Source organism: Mesoplodon mirus (assembly GCF_964341445.2).
Source record: "Mesoplodon mirus genome assembly, chromosome: X".
In the NCBI taxonomy this organism is placed as follows: Eukaryota; Metazoa; Chordata; class Mammalia; order Artiodactyla; family Ziphiidae; genus Mesoplodon; species Mesoplodon mirus.
In genome coordinates this window covers 44,828,876-44,846,820 of record NC_138981.1, presented here as the reverse complement: position 1 = coordinate 44,846,820, position 17,945 = coordinate 44,828,876, and the positions used below count along the sequence as shown (strand labels likewise).

The 17,945-nt window shown below is 51.9% G+C and overlaps 3 protein-coding genes across 9 annotated transcripts; 2 read left to right on the top strand and 1 right to left on the bottom strand.

Moving 5' to 3' along the window:
- Positions 1–1,399: 1,399 nt before the first annotated feature.
- Positions 1,400–9,774, top strand: SLC35A2 (solute carrier family 35 member A2; the record flags this gene model as incomplete). 4 transcript variants are annotated; one of them, XM_082610769.1, is made up of 5 exons in its annotated part: positions 1,400–1,960; positions 3,475–3,657; positions 6,421–6,572; positions 8,061–8,207; positions 9,518–9,774. In XM_082610769.1, the coding sequence occupies exons 1-5, from the start codon at positions 1,870–1,872 to the stop codon at positions 9,683–9,685; spliced, it is 741 nt and encodes a 246-aa protein (XP_082466895.1). In that variant the 5' UTR covers positions 1,400–1,869. The 4 variants fall into 4 exon arrangements, with proteins under 4 accessions (XP_082466895.1, XP_082466893.1, XP_082466894.1 ...); XM_082610768.1 differs by lacking the exon at positions 9,518–9,774 and adding an exon at positions 9,291–9,351 and having other exon boundaries at positions 1,407–1,960; positions 7,471–8,207; XM_082610766.1 differs by having other exon boundaries at positions 1,409–1,960; positions 7,471–8,207; positions 9,518–9,666.
- Positions 9,775–9,851: 77 nt separating this feature from the next.
- PQBP1 (polyglutamine binding protein 1) lies at positions 9,852–13,595 on the bottom strand. Of its 3 annotated transcripts, none has more exons than XM_082610024.1 (7): positions 13,498–13,595; positions 12,910–12,994; positions 11,268–11,379; positions 10,955–11,067; positions 10,489–10,773; positions 10,233–10,296; positions 9,852–10,066 (listed from the first exon to the last, which is right to left on the bottom strand). In XM_082610024.1, exons 1-7 carry the CDS (start codon positions 13,552–13,554, stop codon positions 9,910–9,912), a joined length of 873 nt encoding a protein of 290 aa, XP_082466150.1. In that variant the 5' UTR covers positions 13,555–13,595; the 3' UTR covers positions 9,852–9,909. The 3 variants fall into 3 exon arrangements, with proteins under 3 accessions (XP_082466150.1, XP_082466151.1, XP_082466152.1); XM_082610025.1 differs by lacking the exon at positions 13,498–13,595 and adding an exon at positions 13,342–13,477; XM_082610026.1 differs by lacking the exon at positions 13,498–13,595 and adding an exon at positions 13,105–13,201.
- Positions 13,509–17,433, top strand: TIMM17B (translocase of inner mitochondrial membrane 17B; the record flags this gene model as incomplete). 2 transcript variants are annotated; one of them, XM_082610028.1, is made up of 6 exons in its annotated part: positions 13,579–13,676; positions 14,466–14,565; positions 15,660–15,723; positions 16,644–16,772; positions 16,859–16,969; positions 17,060–17,433. In XM_082610028.1, the coding sequence occupies 6 exons, from the start codon at positions 13,651–13,653 to the stop codon at positions 17,146–17,148; spliced, it is 519 nt and encodes a 172-aa protein (XP_082466154.1). In that variant the 3' UTR covers positions 17,149–17,433. The 2 variants fall into 2 exon arrangements, with proteins under 2 accessions (XP_082466153.1, XP_082466154.1); XM_082610027.1 differs by lacking the exon at positions 14,466–14,565 and having other exon boundaries at positions 13,509–13,676.
- Positions 17,434–17,945: the final 512 nt, after the last annotated feature.

Here is a 17,945-nt window from a genome sequence, read left to right as displayed (position 1 = left end):
TTGTTTGTTCTCCTAGGGCCCCACCCTCCACCTTTTTTGGGTTCTTGTTGCCTCCTGAGCCAGGGTTGTCCAGTTGCTGAAATGTAAATACTTATGTATTGGGGAAGGAGAGCTCCAACTGTATCTTCCTCTTCCTTCTCCCCCGCCTGGATTATTTAAAAAGCCATGTGTGGAAACCCACTATTTAATAAACGTAATAGAATCAGAAGCGACTGGCCATTTGTAGATGTGGTGAGGCATTCGTGGAGCATCTACTGAATGCTGAGCCAAGAGGGAGATGGATTGGACCTCTCTGCCCACGGGAAGCCTCAGTCTTGTGGTGCCATCCTGAAGGTCTTTTATGGGTTCATTTAAGGTGAAAGAAAAACTTGATTTCCCCCTCAGCTCTTATGTAGCACCCCGTATGTGCAGAAGGGCTGCTTTGGAGATACCGTAGACATTGAAGATGTATGGGACACATTCCCAAATCAAAGATGGTCAGCTCAGAGGCAGAAAAAACTCCTTTCCCCCAAGCCCAGGGGAGGAAATACCTTCCCCATGGGAGAAGAAAAGCCCTTTCTGGGGCTTGGTGAGGGCAGGGTGGGGGTTGAGCGCTGACAGGAATCTTCCTAGCCCGCCCTTGTTTTCTAATAACCTCCAAGGTGGAGTCACCTGTTTTGCCCCTACCTTTTTCACCTCTTCCTTGTCTTCTTACCTGTTCATCCCGCTCACTTCAACTTCCTCAACTCTTGACTTACCTGCCCTGCCCTATTCTATCATAGTTGCACTTGTCCCGACCTCAGCTGTACCTTCTCTTGCCCTGCTTTCAACAGCTAATCTAGGGAATTTCCTGGCGGTCCAGTGGTTAGGGCTAGGTGCTAGTCCTAACTGAGGTGGCCCGGGTTCAATCCCTGGTCGAGGAACTCAGATCATGCAAGCCAGGCAGCGTGGCAAAAAACAAAAAACAGGGCTTCCCTGGTGGCGCAGTGGTTGAGAGTCCGCCTGCCGATGCAGGGGACACGGGTTCGTGCCCCGGTCCGGGAAGATCCCACATGCCGCGGAGCGGCTGGGCCCGTGAGCCATGGCCGCTGAGCCTGCGCGTCCGGAGCCTGTGCTCCGCAACGGGAGAGGCCACAACAGTGAGAGGCCCGCGTACCGCAAAAAAAAACAAACAAACAAACAAAAAAACAAAAAATACAACTAAGCTGTAAACCTCTCACCTGCTGGCTTACCTACCCCCTTCTCACTTTTCTATTCTTAATGGTGACTCACTTGTCCTCCCTTCTCAGCCTGAACTCTCCTGTGCCATTTCACTAGTGTATCCTCAACTGCCCTGCCTTTATCTGCTCGCTTACCTGCCTGACCCTCACCTGCCCTGCTCCCTCAAAGTCTCACTTCCCTCCCAGGAGCCCTCTGTCTCTCCAGGGGGCGGGGGTTGGCCTCGCCGGCAGAAGGGGAAAGAACTTCAGTCCAACCCGGAAGGACCCAGGAGTTCTGATGCAGAAAGGGCGGTGCCATCAGAAGGTGGCAATAAAGAGCCGAGACAGGAGACGGACAGCGGAACCAAAGAGACGAGGAGACAGAATGGGCGGGCGATGTGGAAAGCGGGGTCAAAGAAGATGAGGGCGGGTTTAGTCATGGGAGTAGGCTAAAGAGGCTCTGTAAAGACGGCGGGAGACTGAGCCGGCTGCGTGCCCTGTCTCCGGATCCCAACGGAATTTGGAAATCCTGAGGCCACTCTTAAACTAGCGTTCAGGAGCGAACGAGGAGAGCCACCGCTCTGGGCAGCTTCTCGCTCGCCCCATCCCCACCCTGGGGTCCCGGAACCGGAAGTAACGGACACGGAAGTGGCCTACTGTTGCCGAGGGGACGGGCCAGGCAGATGCCAACATGGCAGCGGTGGGGTCCGGGGGTTCCCCCGCGGCGGCCGGGCCAGGGGCGGTCTCCGCAGGGGCGTTGGAGCCTGGGACCGCGACTGCGGGTGAGACAGGCTGTGGCTGAGCAGTCGGCGGCGGGCCGGGGGGCGGGATCGCTGGGGGGTCAGAAAGGTTCCTCACTGAGGCGAGAGGGAGCATCCCGTACGGACCAACCTATGTGTGGGGAGTGGGGGGTGGGAGGAGGACGTGTGTTTTGGGGGCGGGGAAGAGACCATTCTGAGGGTGATGGGGAGGTCCCTTCTGCAAATGGGGAGTAGAGACCATTCTGAGTTGGAGGCGGGTGTTTCCTTTTGGGGAGGCTAAGACCACTAAGACCATTCTGAGTGTGTGTGGGGGTCCGTCCTTATACAAGGGAGAGACCATTCTGAGAGCGGGAGAGTTCTTCCTTACAGAAGGGAGGGGATCTTCTGAGAGTAGTGGTTTCTTCCTTGTAAAGGGACAGGGGTATTGTGAGTTAGGGTGGGGCGGGTTCTTCCTTATATGACTTAGAATGTTTTGAGGATAGGGATGTCCATTATATGGGGAGAAGACCGTTCTGGGGGTCCCTTCCTGATGGAGATAGTTCATTGTATGTTGCAGTGGGAGGGGCCTTCCTTATATGGCGGAGAAAGGACGTTCTGAGGGTGCCAGGCCACTCCTTATAATGGGGAGAGTTCACTGTGAGTGTGAGCAGGACAAGGGGTAATTCCTCGGCTGGAGGTGGGGGTATGCGGTGGTGGGAGGATGATTGGTGTATAGGGAAATATTTCCTTATATCGTTAAGGGACCCAGACCATTCTTAGTGGAGTAACCATTTACTACATGGGGTTCAGTCCTTTGGACAGTGAGGGAATCATTTCTTATATTTGTTAGACCATTCTGGGGCAGGGAGGAATCAGTCATCATAGGCGGGAGGGGTTGGAGAGACCATTCTGAGTGTAAGGGAATGGAATAACTTAGATGAGAGAAAGTTCCTCAGGGGATGGACATGCCTTATACAGTGGTCTCATTCCTTGTATTAGGGTATCATTTTTCACATAAGACAATCCTTCACTAAATAGAACCATCATTTCATATACATCTTTGGTTGTTCATCCATAAAATGGGAACACTGATAGTTCCTTCAGAGATCAGAGCCATGTAGGGGTCTGTTGAGGTGATCCATATAAATCCCTTATCCCAGTGATAGGCACGCAGTAAGCACTCAATAAATGTCGAGGATACAGTTGGTATTCTGCCCAGGGCAGGGTTGCTTCTCACTCAGGGGAGGGAGAGAGAGGGCTGAGGTGGGTGTCCAGGACCTGCCCCACCCATTTCCTGACACCTCAGCAAGGATTCCAGGTATGGGCTGGACAGGGAGAGGCCCACTTCTCCCTTTCTGGCTCTTCCTGCCTGTGGCTGAGGCAGTGGAAGCTGGCAGGGATGAGACTCACGTTGGCTCAGGATAGGCAGGCAGAAGGAGGAAGTAGCGGTGGCTAGGAGGATCCTGGTCGAGAAAGGAGAGGGGAGGGTGGTAGTGTGGTTATGCCACAGCAGCTTTTGACCCCTTCTTCCCCCTTACTCCTTCCATTCCCCACAGCTCGCCGGCGCCTCAAATACATATCCCTAGCTGTGCTGGTGGTCCAGAATGCCTCCCTCATCCTCAGCATCCGCTATGCCCGCACATTGCCTGGGGACCGCTTCTTTGCCACCACTGCTGTGGTCATGGCTGAAGTGCTCAAAGGTCTCACTTGCCTGCTGCTGCTCTTCGCACAGAAGAGGGGTATGAGCCAGGGAGGGGGGCTGCAGGGAGGGGGCTGCATTGGAGTCGGTGGGTGGCAGTGTGTGTGTGTGTGTGTGTGTGTGTGTGCGCGCGCGTGCGTGCGTGCGTACCCGCTCCCACGTGGAGGATTTGGTTGGGGGAGTATCTCTGTGTCTATGAAAATGCCTGGGGACTGTGTAAGTGCGGCTTGGCTGCCTTGTACCTCCAGCTATGAGTAGCTGCATCCACATGTTTATACCCCTAACTCCCCAGGAGCTGGCCAGTAAACACTGAAGGAATGAGACAGTCTGTGCCCATAAGGTAGCAGGTGACCCTTACATGATGATTTATTGATTTCTCTCTAACTTTTCATTATGGAGAATTTCAAACACAAAATCAGAGAAAATAATAAAATGGTAAAATAGGGCCTCCCTGGTGGCGCAGTGGTTGAGAGTCCGCCTGCCGATGCAGGGGATACGGGTTCGTGCCCCGGTCTGGGAGGATCCCATATGCCGCGGAGCGGCTGGGCCCGTGAGCCATGGCCGCTGGGCCTGCGCGTCCAGAGCCTGTGCTCCGCAACGGGAGAGGCCACAACAGTGAGAGGCCCGCATACCGCAAAAAAAAAAAAAAAAAAATGGTAAAATATCCACATCCCATCACCAAGATTCAACAACGATCAACTCCTGGCCACTCTGCCATTAAACAGCATCAGTGATTATCCACTCACTACCAATCTATGTGTCTGTTTACCTACTCCTGCACCTTGTTCTATTGAAGTATGTCCCACATGAAGTATTATTTTGAAGTAAATTCCCTCTTATTATCTTGGGTAAATATTTCGGTACATTTAAAATAATGACTTCAATCAGTCATGACTGCTAGAAATCGTACATCAAAAAATTAACAATAATTTTTTAAGTTAATAAAATAATCAAATATCCAGTCAGTGTTTAAATTCGTAATGATTTCTCAAATGTCATAAAAGTTTTAAAAATTGTGTTTGAATCAGGTTTATATAAAGTCAGTGCTTTGTAATTGGTTGGTGTCTTCTAGGTCGGCTAGCCTCTAGGTTCCCCTCCAACTGTTTTTTTTTCCTCTGTTCTCGAAGACATAAGGTTGTTTGTCTTGTAGACTTTGGGTAGCCTGGATTTTGCTGAGTGCCTCCCAATGGTCTCATTTAACATGTTCTTCTGTCCTCTATATTTCCTATAAGTTGAATTTATTTACTAATTTAAACAGCTCCCCAAAGGCCTTCTTCTTTAAAATGTTGCCCAGTCATTTCTCTATAGAGGCCTCGCATGCGGCTCTGCCCTAGGTATTTACACTGAAGAAAGCATTCTCACCCACTCATTAGCACCATTAACACTCATTAGGAACTCATCTGCTCTGTTCTAGATTGATTCTGAGACGGTTCGAGTGAACACTGTGGCAGGCCGTGTTCTGGCTGTGGAGGTGGACATGTTAGCGATGCAGACGTGCATCTTGCCCTCAGGGGGCTGATATTTTAGATGGGGAGAAACAAATAGCTACAGGTTAATCACAGCTTTCATTTCTTATCTATAATTTCAGCAAACCCCCCCCCCCGTTTTATTTTTTTTTTAGTTTTCTCATTTGGTGTGAATGTGTCACGGGTCACTGCAGAAATATGAATGTGCTTGATTACGGTGTGCAGCCCCATATACCTGGTGTGTGTTATGTGAAATATATAGCATATATGCTGTGTTACCTTTCTAACACCTGGACATTTTTGAACACCCAAACCCCTGGGCCCAGGGAATTTGGGTAAAGGGTTAGAGATTGATAATTACTCCTGGGATTAATGCCATGAAGGGCAAGGGCAGGGTTTTGTGAATGAGCATCAGCAGGAGTTCCTGCAGTAACCTTGTGCGGTGGTTGTGGGGTTTTCCCTGAGGAGGGACACTCAGATGAGTCTTAGAAGATGAACTGCAAAAAAGTGGGGTGAGATTTGCAAAGGTCTTATTATATAGGAAAGTATTCTCATTTACTGATTGGAGCAGGTCCCAACCAGACTTTCTGCTTTAGAGTCAAGCCTGCATTCTTCCATGTGACAGGGGCAAATGCTTGGTGTGTGTGGGGCTGACAGAAGGAGGCGGCCAAGTGGAAGATGGCCCCTGCCCTCAGGCAGCTCTCAGGCTACGAAGGAACTAGAAAAAGTCTAAAAGTTGAGTCTAAGGGACTTCCCTGGCAGTCCAGTAGTTAAGACTTCGCCTTCCAATGCAGGGGGTGTGGGTTCATTCGATCCCTGGTCAGGGAGCTAAGATCCCACATGCCTCGCGGCCAAAAAACCAAAATGTAAAACAGAAGCAATATGGTAACAAATTCAATAAAGACTTTAAAAATGGTCCACATCAAAAAAATCTTTAAAAAAATAAAATAAAATAAATAAAAGCTGAGTCTAAAACTTTCCCTCTGCTTGGTAAACAGCCTTCCACCCACACTCCTGGAGCTTCTACTTCACAAGTTCCTAGTTAGTGCTGATTATTTCATTGCACAAACTGTACTGAGTGCTTGCCCCGGGGCTTTGTGCCAGGGAGGTGGGCTCTAAGATGAGTGAAATATGGTCTGTGATTCTCAGACTGAGTATCCGAAAGGCTTGCTGGAGACGTGGTTGTACTGTAGAGAAACCGAGAGCGCAGACCTCATTCTAGCCCTCAGGGAGTCAGAGTGTGGTGGGGAGACACAGGACCAGGCCCAGTCCTGTCCTTTAGAGGATCCCCATCTTTGGAACTCAGTGCTAAACAGGGCTCTCCTCCCTCCACCTAGGTAACGTGAAGCACCTGGTTCTTTTCCTCCACGAGGCTGTCCTGGTGCAGTATGTGGACACACTCAAGCTCGCAGTGCCCTCTCTCATCTACACCTTGCAGAATAACCTCCAGTATGTTGCCATCTCCAACCTGCCAGCTGCCACTTTCCAGGTGAGCCCCAAGCCCAGGAACTGGCTGGGGTGGGGGATATAGGATGTTGGGGAGGGAGGGCTGCAGAGAGCAGGGGCTGTGTTTCCTCCAGAATGTCCTTGGATCTTCCTCAACCTCGGTTTCTTCATCTGTGAGAACTGGGAATGGAAATGGTAATAGTAGCTACTCACTGAGATGATTAAAAGAAGTAATATCTGGGAAGAGCCCTTGGTTGGTGATGGATAAGCTTTAGGCTATTTACAAGCAACCTTTAAGATGGTTAAAGAGCCTGCGTTCAAATCCCAGCTCTACTTTCCAGCTGTGTGATATTGGGCAAGTCACGTAACCTCTCCATCTCATCTTTAAATTGGACATTACAATAACACACTTCATATGTGAGGATTAAATGACTTCATGTGAAGTGCTTAGACCCACACCTGGCACATAGTAGGCTCTATGTAAATGTTTACTGACGTCATTTCATGGCTGATTCATTTGTATCAACACATCCTTATCAAGACCTCCCTCATCAGGATGTTTACCATTCATTCATTACCTGCTGTGTGAGGTGCTTCACATACATCAATTGTATTTACAGATGGTATGTCAGGGCTCAAGACAGGGCAAGTGCTTTGTCCCTCGTCACACAGCTAGGACATGGGGTTGGGATGTGGACTTGGGTGTGGCCCAGGACGTTCTTGCACAGCCATCCTCCTGTGTACTTTCTGGGAGGCACCTCAGAGCTATTTAGCCGCATCTCAGTCAGTGGCCAGTGGCTGGATATTTTTGCTGTTTTTATGGTTATCTACCCCACCCTGTCCCTCCATTGTGCCTGGGGGCCCACAGTGGGTGCCGTCCCCGACATGTACATGTTGGGCGTCGGGAGCAGCCCTCAGTGTCTTCCACATGCCACTCGCAGGTGACGTACCAGTTGAAGATCCTGACCACGGCACTGTTCTCCGTGCTTATGCTGAACCGCAGCCTTTCCCGGTTGCAGTGGGCCTCCCTGCTGCTCCTCTTCACCGGAGTCGCCATTGTCCAGGCACAGCAAGCCGGCGGTGGGGGCCCGCGGCCTCTGGATCAGAACCCTGGGGTGGGCCTAGCAGCTGTCGTGGCGTCCTGTCTGTCCTCGGGATTCGCAGGTGTCTACTTTGAGAAGATCCTCAAAGGCAGCTCAGGCTCCGTGTGGCTGCGCAACCTGCAGCTGGGCCTCTTCGGCACAGCCCTGGGCCTGGTGGGGCTCTGGTGGACCGAGGGCACTGCTGTAGCCCACCGCGGCTTCTTTTTCGGGTACACGCCTGCTGTCTGGGGCGTGGTGCTCAACCAGGCCTTCGGCGGGCTACTGGTGGCTGTTGTCGTCAAGTATGCCGACAATATCCTCAAGGGCTTTGCCACCTCCTTGTCCATTGTGCTGTCCACTGTTGCCTCCATCCGCCTCTTTGGCTTCCACGTGGACCCTTTGTTTGCCCTTGGCGCAGGGCTGGTCATCGGTGCCGTCTACCTCTACAGCCTGCCCCGAGGTGCAGCCAAAGCCATAGCTTCCGCGTCTGCCTCCACCTCTGGGCCCTGCACTCGCCAGCAGCCTCCAGGGCAGCCACCGCCACCGCAGCTGTCTTCCCACCGTGGAGACGTCAGCACGGAGCCCCTTCTGCCAAAGTCAGTGCTGGTGAAGTGAGGGCTGGCGGTGGTGGTGGGGGGAGACAGGGAGGGACACTGGGTGGAGGGTGTTGGGCATCTGCAGGACCCAAGTTGCCACCAGGGCCTGGCTCCCCTGGGGTTGGAAGGGTCTTTTCTTCCAGGTTGTCGAGACTTCTGGAAGCTTGTGGGACTAGGGCAGGGCATCCCGTGAACCCTTCCTTGTAGCCAGGGGTTTTTAGAGCTGCCTCCTCTGTCTCAGTCTAACCCCTTTGGGGACCGGGTTGGGGGTGTTGTCATTCAAGGCTTTTTTTGTCTGCCCCCCTCAGCCAGAGGCGTCCTGTGTCTCATGCCTGGGAGAGTCCCTCCCAGCAATCCCTCCACCTTTGTAGGGACAAATTGGACAAAAATCCTACAGCTCTTTAGTAATGACTGATGCCTACGTGTGGGGTTCTGATTCTGATAGCTTGAGGCCTTCTCTCCTCCCTGACAACCACACTGGATCATATTAGTAGCTCTTTTTGTGGCCTTGGGGCAGCTTCCCTAACACAGGGACTTGAAAATGGGCCTCTTGTGAGCACCCAGGGAGAGAGGAAGGGGGGCGACAGCTGAGATTTTTGCATCGGCCCATTCAAGGGGAGGGTGCAGTAGGGGCCATTTGTTTGTGATTTGGGGGTTTGTGGTGTAATCAGATGAATGATCCAGGGTGTGGGAAAAATGGAGAAGGGAGGTCCTTGAAGTGGCCTGATCTCATGCAATCTAAGACACCATCAGTTGCTGGATGCAGGGTTATTTTCTAAGATATCCTGAGAGGAAAAATAAAGCTGCCAGCCACACTCGTGATACCCCACTGGCTGTATGAGGCACCCTTACTTCATGGGGAGGGGTGTCTTTAAATTGTTGAAATGTGGAACCTGCCCCCTGCACTCCCCAAAGCTTATTGACCCCTTAACTGTCTCCCAGGGTGTATATGGGTGTGTGTGTGTGTGTGCGCGCGCACGTGCGTGTGCACAGTGCCTGGGCTGTCTTTGCTATATGTACATGGGGCCGTTGGATCTTTATTTTTGATTAATTTGTTCTGATTTTTTGGTTGGTTTTTTTAAGGAACTGTAATGAACAAATGTCAGGATACCCAATGCCAAATAAAGATACTGTATTTATTTAGTCCACGTGTAGCTTTCTGACCCAGGGGACCCGCTCTCTCCACACGGGCTCTGTTACTAACCCTGGGGACTACCAGCCTCACTAGTCATCCTCGCTTGCTCAGGACGTCCACCTGCCAGCCCACCCCAGCTTTCTGTGTTTTTCTTTCCTCCCCGTTCCCACCACAGGTTGCTCACCAAGGTGAAGGGTTCCTAGCCGCTGGGATTGAAGACGCTGGCCTGGCCTCGCTCTCCCTTCTTGCCCTGGTCCAGCCAGGACCAAACGCTCTGATCAGTATTGGGAGGGGTAGACACCGAACCCCCTGTCCCCACACCCCCTCTCCCACGCAGGGCTGACATGACTAAACTCTGGCCCAGACAGGACCCAACCACCCCCATGCCCCTGCTACCCGTACACTATTTCTTAGGTGAGTTTTTGTAAATAAAACGTGTTTTGCATCTTGCTGGCTTGGGTTGGGCAGTCTCAAAAGTGTGAGAGAAGGAAGCACTCAGGTCTCATGGGCATGATTCACCGAAAAGCTTTTATTCAAAACCCCAGGGCGGGCCGGGGTGGGGAAGGTTCAGTCCTGTTGCTTGGTTCGGGAGGCCTCGGCATTGGCCCGGAGCACAGCCCCCGGGGATGGGTAAGGGCGCTGCTGGAAGAGGGGCCCGGCTGCTGTCGTGTCTGCACCCGTCTTGGCCTCATTCCGCTTGGGGAGTCCTGTTGACCACGTGCCCCTGGGGGTGACAAGGGGTGGGGGCGGGAATGTATAATATGTGTACTGTGGCAGGCACCTCCCACCCACAACTGACAAAGGGGGAAAGGAGACAGGAAGAAAGGAACGGTCAGCGGTGCAGTGAGTCAAGAGGAAAAAGGAAGGGCTCTTGAGGGGTGGTCAATTACCGGGGTGCATCTGAGTACGAGCTGGGGTCCATGGGGTCTAATTCTTCATCCTTCCGGCTTGCCACTGTGGAAGTAGGTGGCAGAGTGGGGTCTTCGACGGGGGCACAAGGAGTCCCGGATCACCGAGCTCTCCCATCCCCGGAAGAAATGGAGCCTGAGGCTGCCAGGCCCCAGGCTCAGGCACTCGTGTGAAGCCAAGAGAGGGCTTCCTTACACTGTGCCCCCCTGGTGCCCCCCTTGCCTCACCCCAGCTTACCCTTCTTGTTCTTGGGGTAGGGAGCCAGATCCTCCCGGCGATGGTGGCGCCGTTCTTTGCCCTCTTCCCGGTCCACCTTGTCATACCCGCGGTCCCGGTCCCGATCCCTGTCCCGCTCTCTCTCTCTCTCCACCTTGTCATAACCACGCTCCCGGTCTCTGTCAGACTTCTCGTGGCTCCGTTCTGACTTCTCATGGCCGCGATCCGACTTCTCGTGACCTCGGTCCGATTTCTCGTGGCCCCGGTCCGATTTCTCATGGCTCCGATCCAACTTCTCCTCAGCATCTGGTGACTCAAAAGCCTTGTGACCTTCCTCCTCCCACCTCAGGAGCCAGCAGCCTCTGCCTTCAACAGCCTCCTTTGCCTGGGGCTGGGTCTGCCTGGTCTTACCTGCCCTGGTCTTTTACCTGATCCCTCTTGGAGAACTGCTAGAACACCTGAGGCACCCTTGTATCTGCCAACTCACCTGCGTTACTGCTCCTGAGCTTCTTGGCAGATTTGGAAACAATGGAGTTGGGATCATGTGGGGACAGCCAGGACACGAGGTCTGTGTCTGCATTCCAGTAGTAAGGGAGCCCGCTGCAGGGCAGTGGAAGGGAGGGAGGGAGGGAGGGAAGGAATGTCAGCACGGATATCCTCTCCTTGTAGCCTCAACTCTTGTCTCCCCAGTCTCTGCCTGTACCTGCCCCATGCCAGGACCCTACAGGGAGGACCCCCAGATCTCTTCCCTTGTGGCCCCCATTTACCCCCAGCCCACGCCCCTGCATCCCCAGACTCACCAGGAAGGGTCAAACACCTTGTACCAGCTTGGTGGCAGGCCCTCCAACCGGGTAGCCTCATAGTCCACAGGATCATCATCATAGTCCTCGGCAATGATCTCTTCCTCTGGTTCTGGCAGGACAAGGAGGGAAGGAGGACAGCAGTAAGGACCAGAGGGATCCCCACCCTGCAGTCAGGGCCTGAGGAGACACACTCACATTCACATGGACCACGTGTGTGTGCCAGGTCTCAAGTGCCCTAAAAAATATTGTTCACATTCCAAATCCAAGTATCTGAATATCAGGATTTACCAAAAAATTTACCCAAATCTGTTCTGTTTCTGGGTTCAGATATGACATAATGTTACCTGAACTTATCTGGTTTCAGACTTTAGACAGGGATTCATTAAAAAACATGTATCCATATTTATTCAGTTCCTGAGTTCAGAGAGTATGTGATACCATACTATCCAAATCTATTTGGATAAAATTAGTTTCAACAGCAAGGGGTTTATCTAAAAACATGTCCAAATCTGTTCAGCTCCCAAACTTGGCAAATACGAGGTTTCTGACTCCAGTATATTGACTAGCAAGTTTGGATAGCAAGGGATTTATCCAAACGCTTCTCTGAATCTATTCAGTTCCTGAGGCCTACGACTGTCGTCAGTTACTATCAACAGAATAAAAAAGGTGTATGAGTACCTGGACCTCCATACGTCTATAATAGATTTCACCTATGGATATAGCTAACAATGAAATGTATATGTCAGCAACAGCAGAGTGCTTGTCACACAACAGGCCCAAAATAGATGTCAGCTATAATCATCGGTATTGTTAGTAAGATATATACAATCAGCACGGGGCCTGGTACCAACAGTCTTAAAGTAAATGTCATATCAATGATCATTATCAGCATTATTAACCAAAGATCTGTGCTTGGCACACAACAGGCTTGTAATAGATGTCACTTATCAATAAAGTGAAAATAAGATGAGTTTTCCAGTACCTGGAACACCTTAGCCCAAACCAGATGCCAGCTTTTGCTATTATTTCCAATAAGGTAGAAATACTAGCAACAGCGGCACAGTAGGCCTAAATGATAGATCCTATCATTATCTTATATACTGTTTACCATAATGTGTATGACAGACACTTAAGTAGACCCACAATACATTGTCAGCTATTGATACGGTGAACAATAAGGTACATATCACCAGCACAGTGCCTGGCTCCACAGTAGGTCTAAAATAATGTTATCTACTAGTATGGTAAAGAACAAAGTATTAGCATCCTGCCACTCTGCTTGGCCCACAGGAGGCTGCGGTAGATGTCAGCTTCTGTCAACTGTTACTATCCTTACTATTAGATAATTTGTAACCACTTCCAGGGATTGATGGATGGATTAAAGTTGGGATATAGAAGACCCCAAAATACACGTCAGCTGCCAGTATTATTAAGGATGAAATGTCTATTCCCCGTCCCCACCCGCCTCCTCATACGGTAGGAATGGGTGTCAGGAATACGCATCGTTAACAGTGAAATGCCTGCCACCCCACTGCTTGGTGCGAAGTAGGTCCATGCTAGGTATCAAGTGGCAGTATGAACAACAAAGTGCCTGTCAAGCCTGCCACATGGTAGGCCTATCTGCTCTTAGCTCTCTCACCGGGCTCCAGATGTTTGAGAATGCCTCTCTTGGCCAAGCGGGTCTGCAGCGCAACGGGCAGCGGCATAGCGGAGAGCAGACAGACCTAGGGAAGAACAGACAGACCAAAAAACATCTCAGATGAGGACTGAAACTGATCTTGTAACCAAGCGCCTCCCCCCCAGCAAGTACTCATCTGGACCCCCACCTCCCCACCTACACTAGGAGCTGGGCGACAGACCCTACACTAAAAGGTGTAAGGGATAAATGGCAATATCACCAAAACTCTCAACAATCCTCCTCTCCCGGGCCGGGTGCTCCAGGACCGCGCCCCAGAAATGGGCTCACCCAACTTCCCCCGAAGACTACTGGGTGGAAGGAACCAAAGCGCTGGGATGGGGGAACAGAGTGCAACACCTCCAGCTCCAAAAAATGCGCCCACCCCGACATTACCAATACAGTCACGCGGGTAATGGAAAGCTGACGGCCTGGCCGTGTCTCTCTCTCATCTACACGACTCTCTTCTCCCAAAGCCCAGAACAAAGTCCTCTCTCTGAGCCTGAAGGAAACTGCACTACGCTCAGGCTACAGCGAACAAAAGACGCAAACCTTGCTGGCCAATGAGAGTGCGCCTTGGTCTGACCTCTGGCAAAACGACCCAATCATTGCCCTGGAATAGGTGGAACGCTCGGTCGCCTGTGAGCATTTACGGTGGGGGTGTGGCCCGGCCGGTGTCAGACTGCGTGGCCGGACGTCGGCGCCATGGAGGAGTACGCTCGGGAGCCTTGGTACGGCGAGGGGCGCAGGCCTCGGGACTGTTGCTGGGGCGCCACGGCCAGCGGTGGGAGGCGGGCGGGGGAGGCACTGGCCACACAGCGCCACGTCCCAGACTCGGGAGACTCTTAGACGTTTGTTGTCTCCTTCTGCTCCCCTCCACTTGCTTCCTCCTAGTCAGGCTCCGTTAAGAGGGGCCACAACTGTGTGCCTAAAGGAGAAGGTACGGTGCAAGGACGAACCACTCCACGTTTCCCTTGCCTTCGTACCACCCAGTCTCTCTTTGTTAACGAAAAGACACACTGGCCAAATCCATTAAAGCCGAGGGGGTGGTGCGGTGTTGAGCGGTGCTGGATCATCCCCCCGGTCTGCGCTTGGTTTTTCCCAGTTGTACGGGTTAAAAAAAAAAAAAAAAAAGAGGGCGTAGCTTGGTTGGACGTGCTCATTGTGGGAAAAGGGGGTGCGAGCCCGTTCTGCTTTAGTAACAGTGCTAGCTTAACACTTCTGTAGCGCTTATTTAAACTTGCCAACTCTTTGCTTGTTATCAATTCATTTAATCATTGATAGTAGTAAAGCGGTTGATTCCTTGGTTGGCTGCGAAGGGGAGGGGCGCACAGGGCAAAGACTACTACTATTTTCCCTCCTTCGCACTACTTCTTGCTTAAATGAGGGGGAGAATAATCTATTATCTGAAATTCTGCTTCCCATTTGGGTGACTTAGTTTCTCCCAGTTGGAAAGAGTCCTTGTGACACGGCAGGAGGGAGGGCTCACATTAACCCCATCCTCCCCTTCCCGCTTGCAGCCCATGGCGAATTGTGGATGATTGCGGTGGCGCCTTCACTATGGGTGTTATCGGCGGTGGAGTCTTCCAGGCCATTAAGGGCTTCCGCAATGCCCCTGTCGTGAGTCCTGGCCTTCCCTGGGTGGTGCGGGGGTCCTGCCCTGCCCACATGGGATACTGTTCTGAAAACTGCTTGGAGCTGCCAGTCACATGCACTTATTCATTCTGGTGCCTGCTCACCTACTATATGCCAGGCCTGGCTCCAGGATCTGGAAGTTTGGAGGAACTGCAAACATGATCTCTGCCCCTCACCCCCCAACCCAACTGGAGCTCCTCTGTGGAAATGCTGTGATGTCAAAAGGGTCATCACCAAAACCTAAATGTGTGTGTGCAAAGCCAGTCAGATTTTACCTAGAGGCAGATTCTGGGTTGGAAGCCTGGATAGAGGGAAGTGACAGGAGTTTAATTGGCAGGAGGAGGGCAGCCTTAAAGCTGACAAAATGCTTTTAATTTAACGTAATCGATTCCTTCTCTCTCTCTCTCTCTCTCTCTCTCTCTCTCTCTCTCTCTCTCTCTCTCTCTATATATATCCCTGACAACCCCCCTCCCCTTCCTGGGAGACCTCATCAAATGTAATGACTTTAAATGCCATGCATTTGTCAAGGTCTCTGCAGTTTCTGTCTAGCCCTGTCCTTCCCCTCATCTCCTGGAGCTCTCTTTCCTGGATCTTTGTCCAGGTTTCTCCCTCTCATCCTCAAGGTCTCAGCATAAATGCCCCCCTCCTTAAAGAGGTCTTTCCTGACCCTTCAGCCACTGTCATAGCTCTTTATCCTATTTCCTCTAGGGTTCTTATTTCTGTCTGAAGCTATCTTATCTGTACCCTTATTTAGGATCTGTCTCCCCGACTATAATGTGAGCTCTGAGAGGGTAGGGGCCAGGTCTACCTTGTTTACTGCTGTATCCCTGCATACAGCACGGTGCCTGGCACATAGGTGCTAAGTAATGAATGAATGAATGAATGATTTCTCATCCCAGCTCTGAGAGCACCTATATTGGGGTGCTCCCCAGCCCCCTAGTTCTTGGCCACTTCCCCACATCTCTACCCCTGATACTCCTCCAGGTTTCCTGCCCCCATCCCTCTCTTAAAAGCTAGAAACCTTGTCTGCCAGTGGCCTCAACTGGGCTCTGATTTCCTTCCTCCTCACTTTCCTCCAGGGAATTCGGCACCGAATGAGAGGCAGTGTCAATGCTGTGAGGATCCGAGCCCCTCAGATTGGAGGTGAGAGGTTTGGGGAGACAGGTGTGATAACAGAGTTGAGGTAGTTGCTCCTTTGAGTCTAGACTGCAAGTTGGGGGTCCAGATTCTAGTCCCAACTCTGCCTGGGACTTCCTGGGGGAGTGACGTTTCCCAACAATTTCATATGGGTGAGTTCTGGAGTTTAAATCCAGGACCTGGCTCTTCCCTGCTGTGTGACCTTGGGCTAGTGGCTTAACCTCTCTGAACCTCATCTGCAACATGGGGATGACAAAGCAGTAAGTTCTGTAATTTATGTAACTTAGGTAGTACTTACTAAGCGCTGGTTGCTCTGTTAAGCGCTTTGATAGTATTAACTAATATAAATTTTCAGAAGTCAAGTAACATGCAGTGCATAGATCAGGTCCTGGCACACAGTAAGACTTGAGTAAACATTTTAACTATTGTATTGTTAACTGGCTTTGCTAACCCCTTTCCTTCTCCCTGAAACCAAGGTCAGAATTCCAATTCTGTGTGGTAGTTACGAAAATCAAAGTTGCTCTGTTAAAAGCCATATAGAAGGGAGTTCCCTGGTGGCCTGGTGGTTAGGATTCCGGGCTTTCATTGCCGTCACCCGGGTTCAGTCCCTGGTCAGAGAACTGAGAGGAATGAGTGCATGGGGAGGCCAAGAAAAAAGCCATATAGAAGCAGATAAATCTACCCGTAAACACTTGTCAGCCCCCTATGAAGGTGAAGGGAGTGCCGATGGCAATTACAGACAGATTGAAGGAGCTACCACAGAGACAGATGGGGGCTCTCCCCTAGGAGTTTGCCATCTGCCTTTGCCTCTGGGTTTTTCTCCCCATTCTTTGCCAGAGCGTTCAGGCCTTGGGAGTCCCTGGACCCTGAGCCGTATATTCTGGGGATTCTCCACAAACACTAATTAGGCCATGGTCCCCCAACAGGTAGCTTCGCAGTGTGGGGGGGCCTGTTCTCCACCATCGACTGCGGTCTGGTGCGGCTGCGGGGCAAGGAAGATCCCTGGAACTCCATCACCAGTGGAGCATTGACCGGGGCTGTGCTGGCTGCCCGCAGTGAGTGCCCCATCCCCAGGCCCCAGCCCATTCCACCCTATTCTGCCTGCTCTCACCTGTCTCCCCGTGCCTCCTCATTCCTCCAGGTGGCCCATTGGCCATGGTGGGCTCAGCAATGATGGGAGGCATTCTGTTGGCCCTCATCGAGGGTGTTGGCATCCTCCTCACTCGCTACACCGCCCAGCAGTTCCGCAATGGTGAGTTCCTGGTGAAGCTGGCCAGGGAGAGGTGGGAAATGCTCTGCCTTGCCTCCTCCACTCACCTTTATCTAATTCCCCCCACTGCAGCACCGCCATTCCTGGAGGACCCCAGCCAGCTGCCCCCTAAGGAGGGTACCCCGGCCCCAGGCTACCCCAGCTATCAGCAATACCACTGAGGAAGTGACCGCCTGTCATCGCCACCGTGGGAGCTCCTCCTTGGTTCCCTCCGCGATGATCTACCTCGGAAGGGAGGGCTGGCTCCCAGGTGGCCCTGGGACCCTCCAGAGAGGGCCTCTACTCTGTTCCCTTATCCCAGGTTGGGGGTGGGGCACCCCAGCTGCCCTGATGGATGGGTCCCTTCTCTCTCAGGCACCCCAGCCCCCACTCATATGTAACAAGCTCTCACCCCAGTCCCTTTGCATTGTGCCCTGATCAGTATTTAAAGCCAGTTTTGAAATGCCTATGTATGTACTCCTTGAGCCACCCATTGGAGCTGCTCACTAGGACAAGGGGTAGAACCCTCTTCAGGGACTTGGGAGCCCTAGGATTTGGAGTCCCACAGAGAGTGGGCTCTAGTAAAGGTTTGTGGGATGAATGTGTAGGAGGGGGAATGAATCCAGATGTGAATAGTACATGAATAAGGGGGCCAAGTGTTGAATCACAAGCAGACAGAAGAGGAACAGGCTTGGGAAAGAAATGAGTGAACACAGGATTGCTGGGGTGGAGGGGTGGTTCAGCATGCGGCACCTCTGACCCCTCTCCCCCATGTCCCCATTGGAAAGACTGGGAAATCTGACCTCACAGTGAACTCTGTCTTTCTGGATACCAGTCACCCCGTTTGTGAAGATAATTCCCCGTCCATGTGGCCTCACCAGGGACCTGGGATGGAAGTAGGGGTCGGGGAGACCCAGCTTCCTTGAAGACAGTGCCCTTAATCTTCTCTTCTGCACTACAGAGAGATTCCTGCTCTGCG

Excerpts from the sequence above, each read along its gene's own strand:
- PQBP1 (XM_082610024.1), bottom strand. The coding sequence starts at position 13,554 with ATGATTGGGTCGTTTTGCCAGAGGTCAGACCAAGGCGCACTCTCATTG. Across the intron at positions 12,995-13,497 it reads CACTCTCATTGGCCAGCAAG|GTCTGTCTGCTCTCCGCTAT; the intron begins GTTTGCGTCTTT and ends GTTCTTCCCTAG. Across the intron at positions 10,297-10,488 it reads CTACCCCAAGAACAAGAAGG|TGGCAAGCCGGAAGGATGAA; the intron begins GTAAGCTGGGGT and ends CTACTTCCACAG.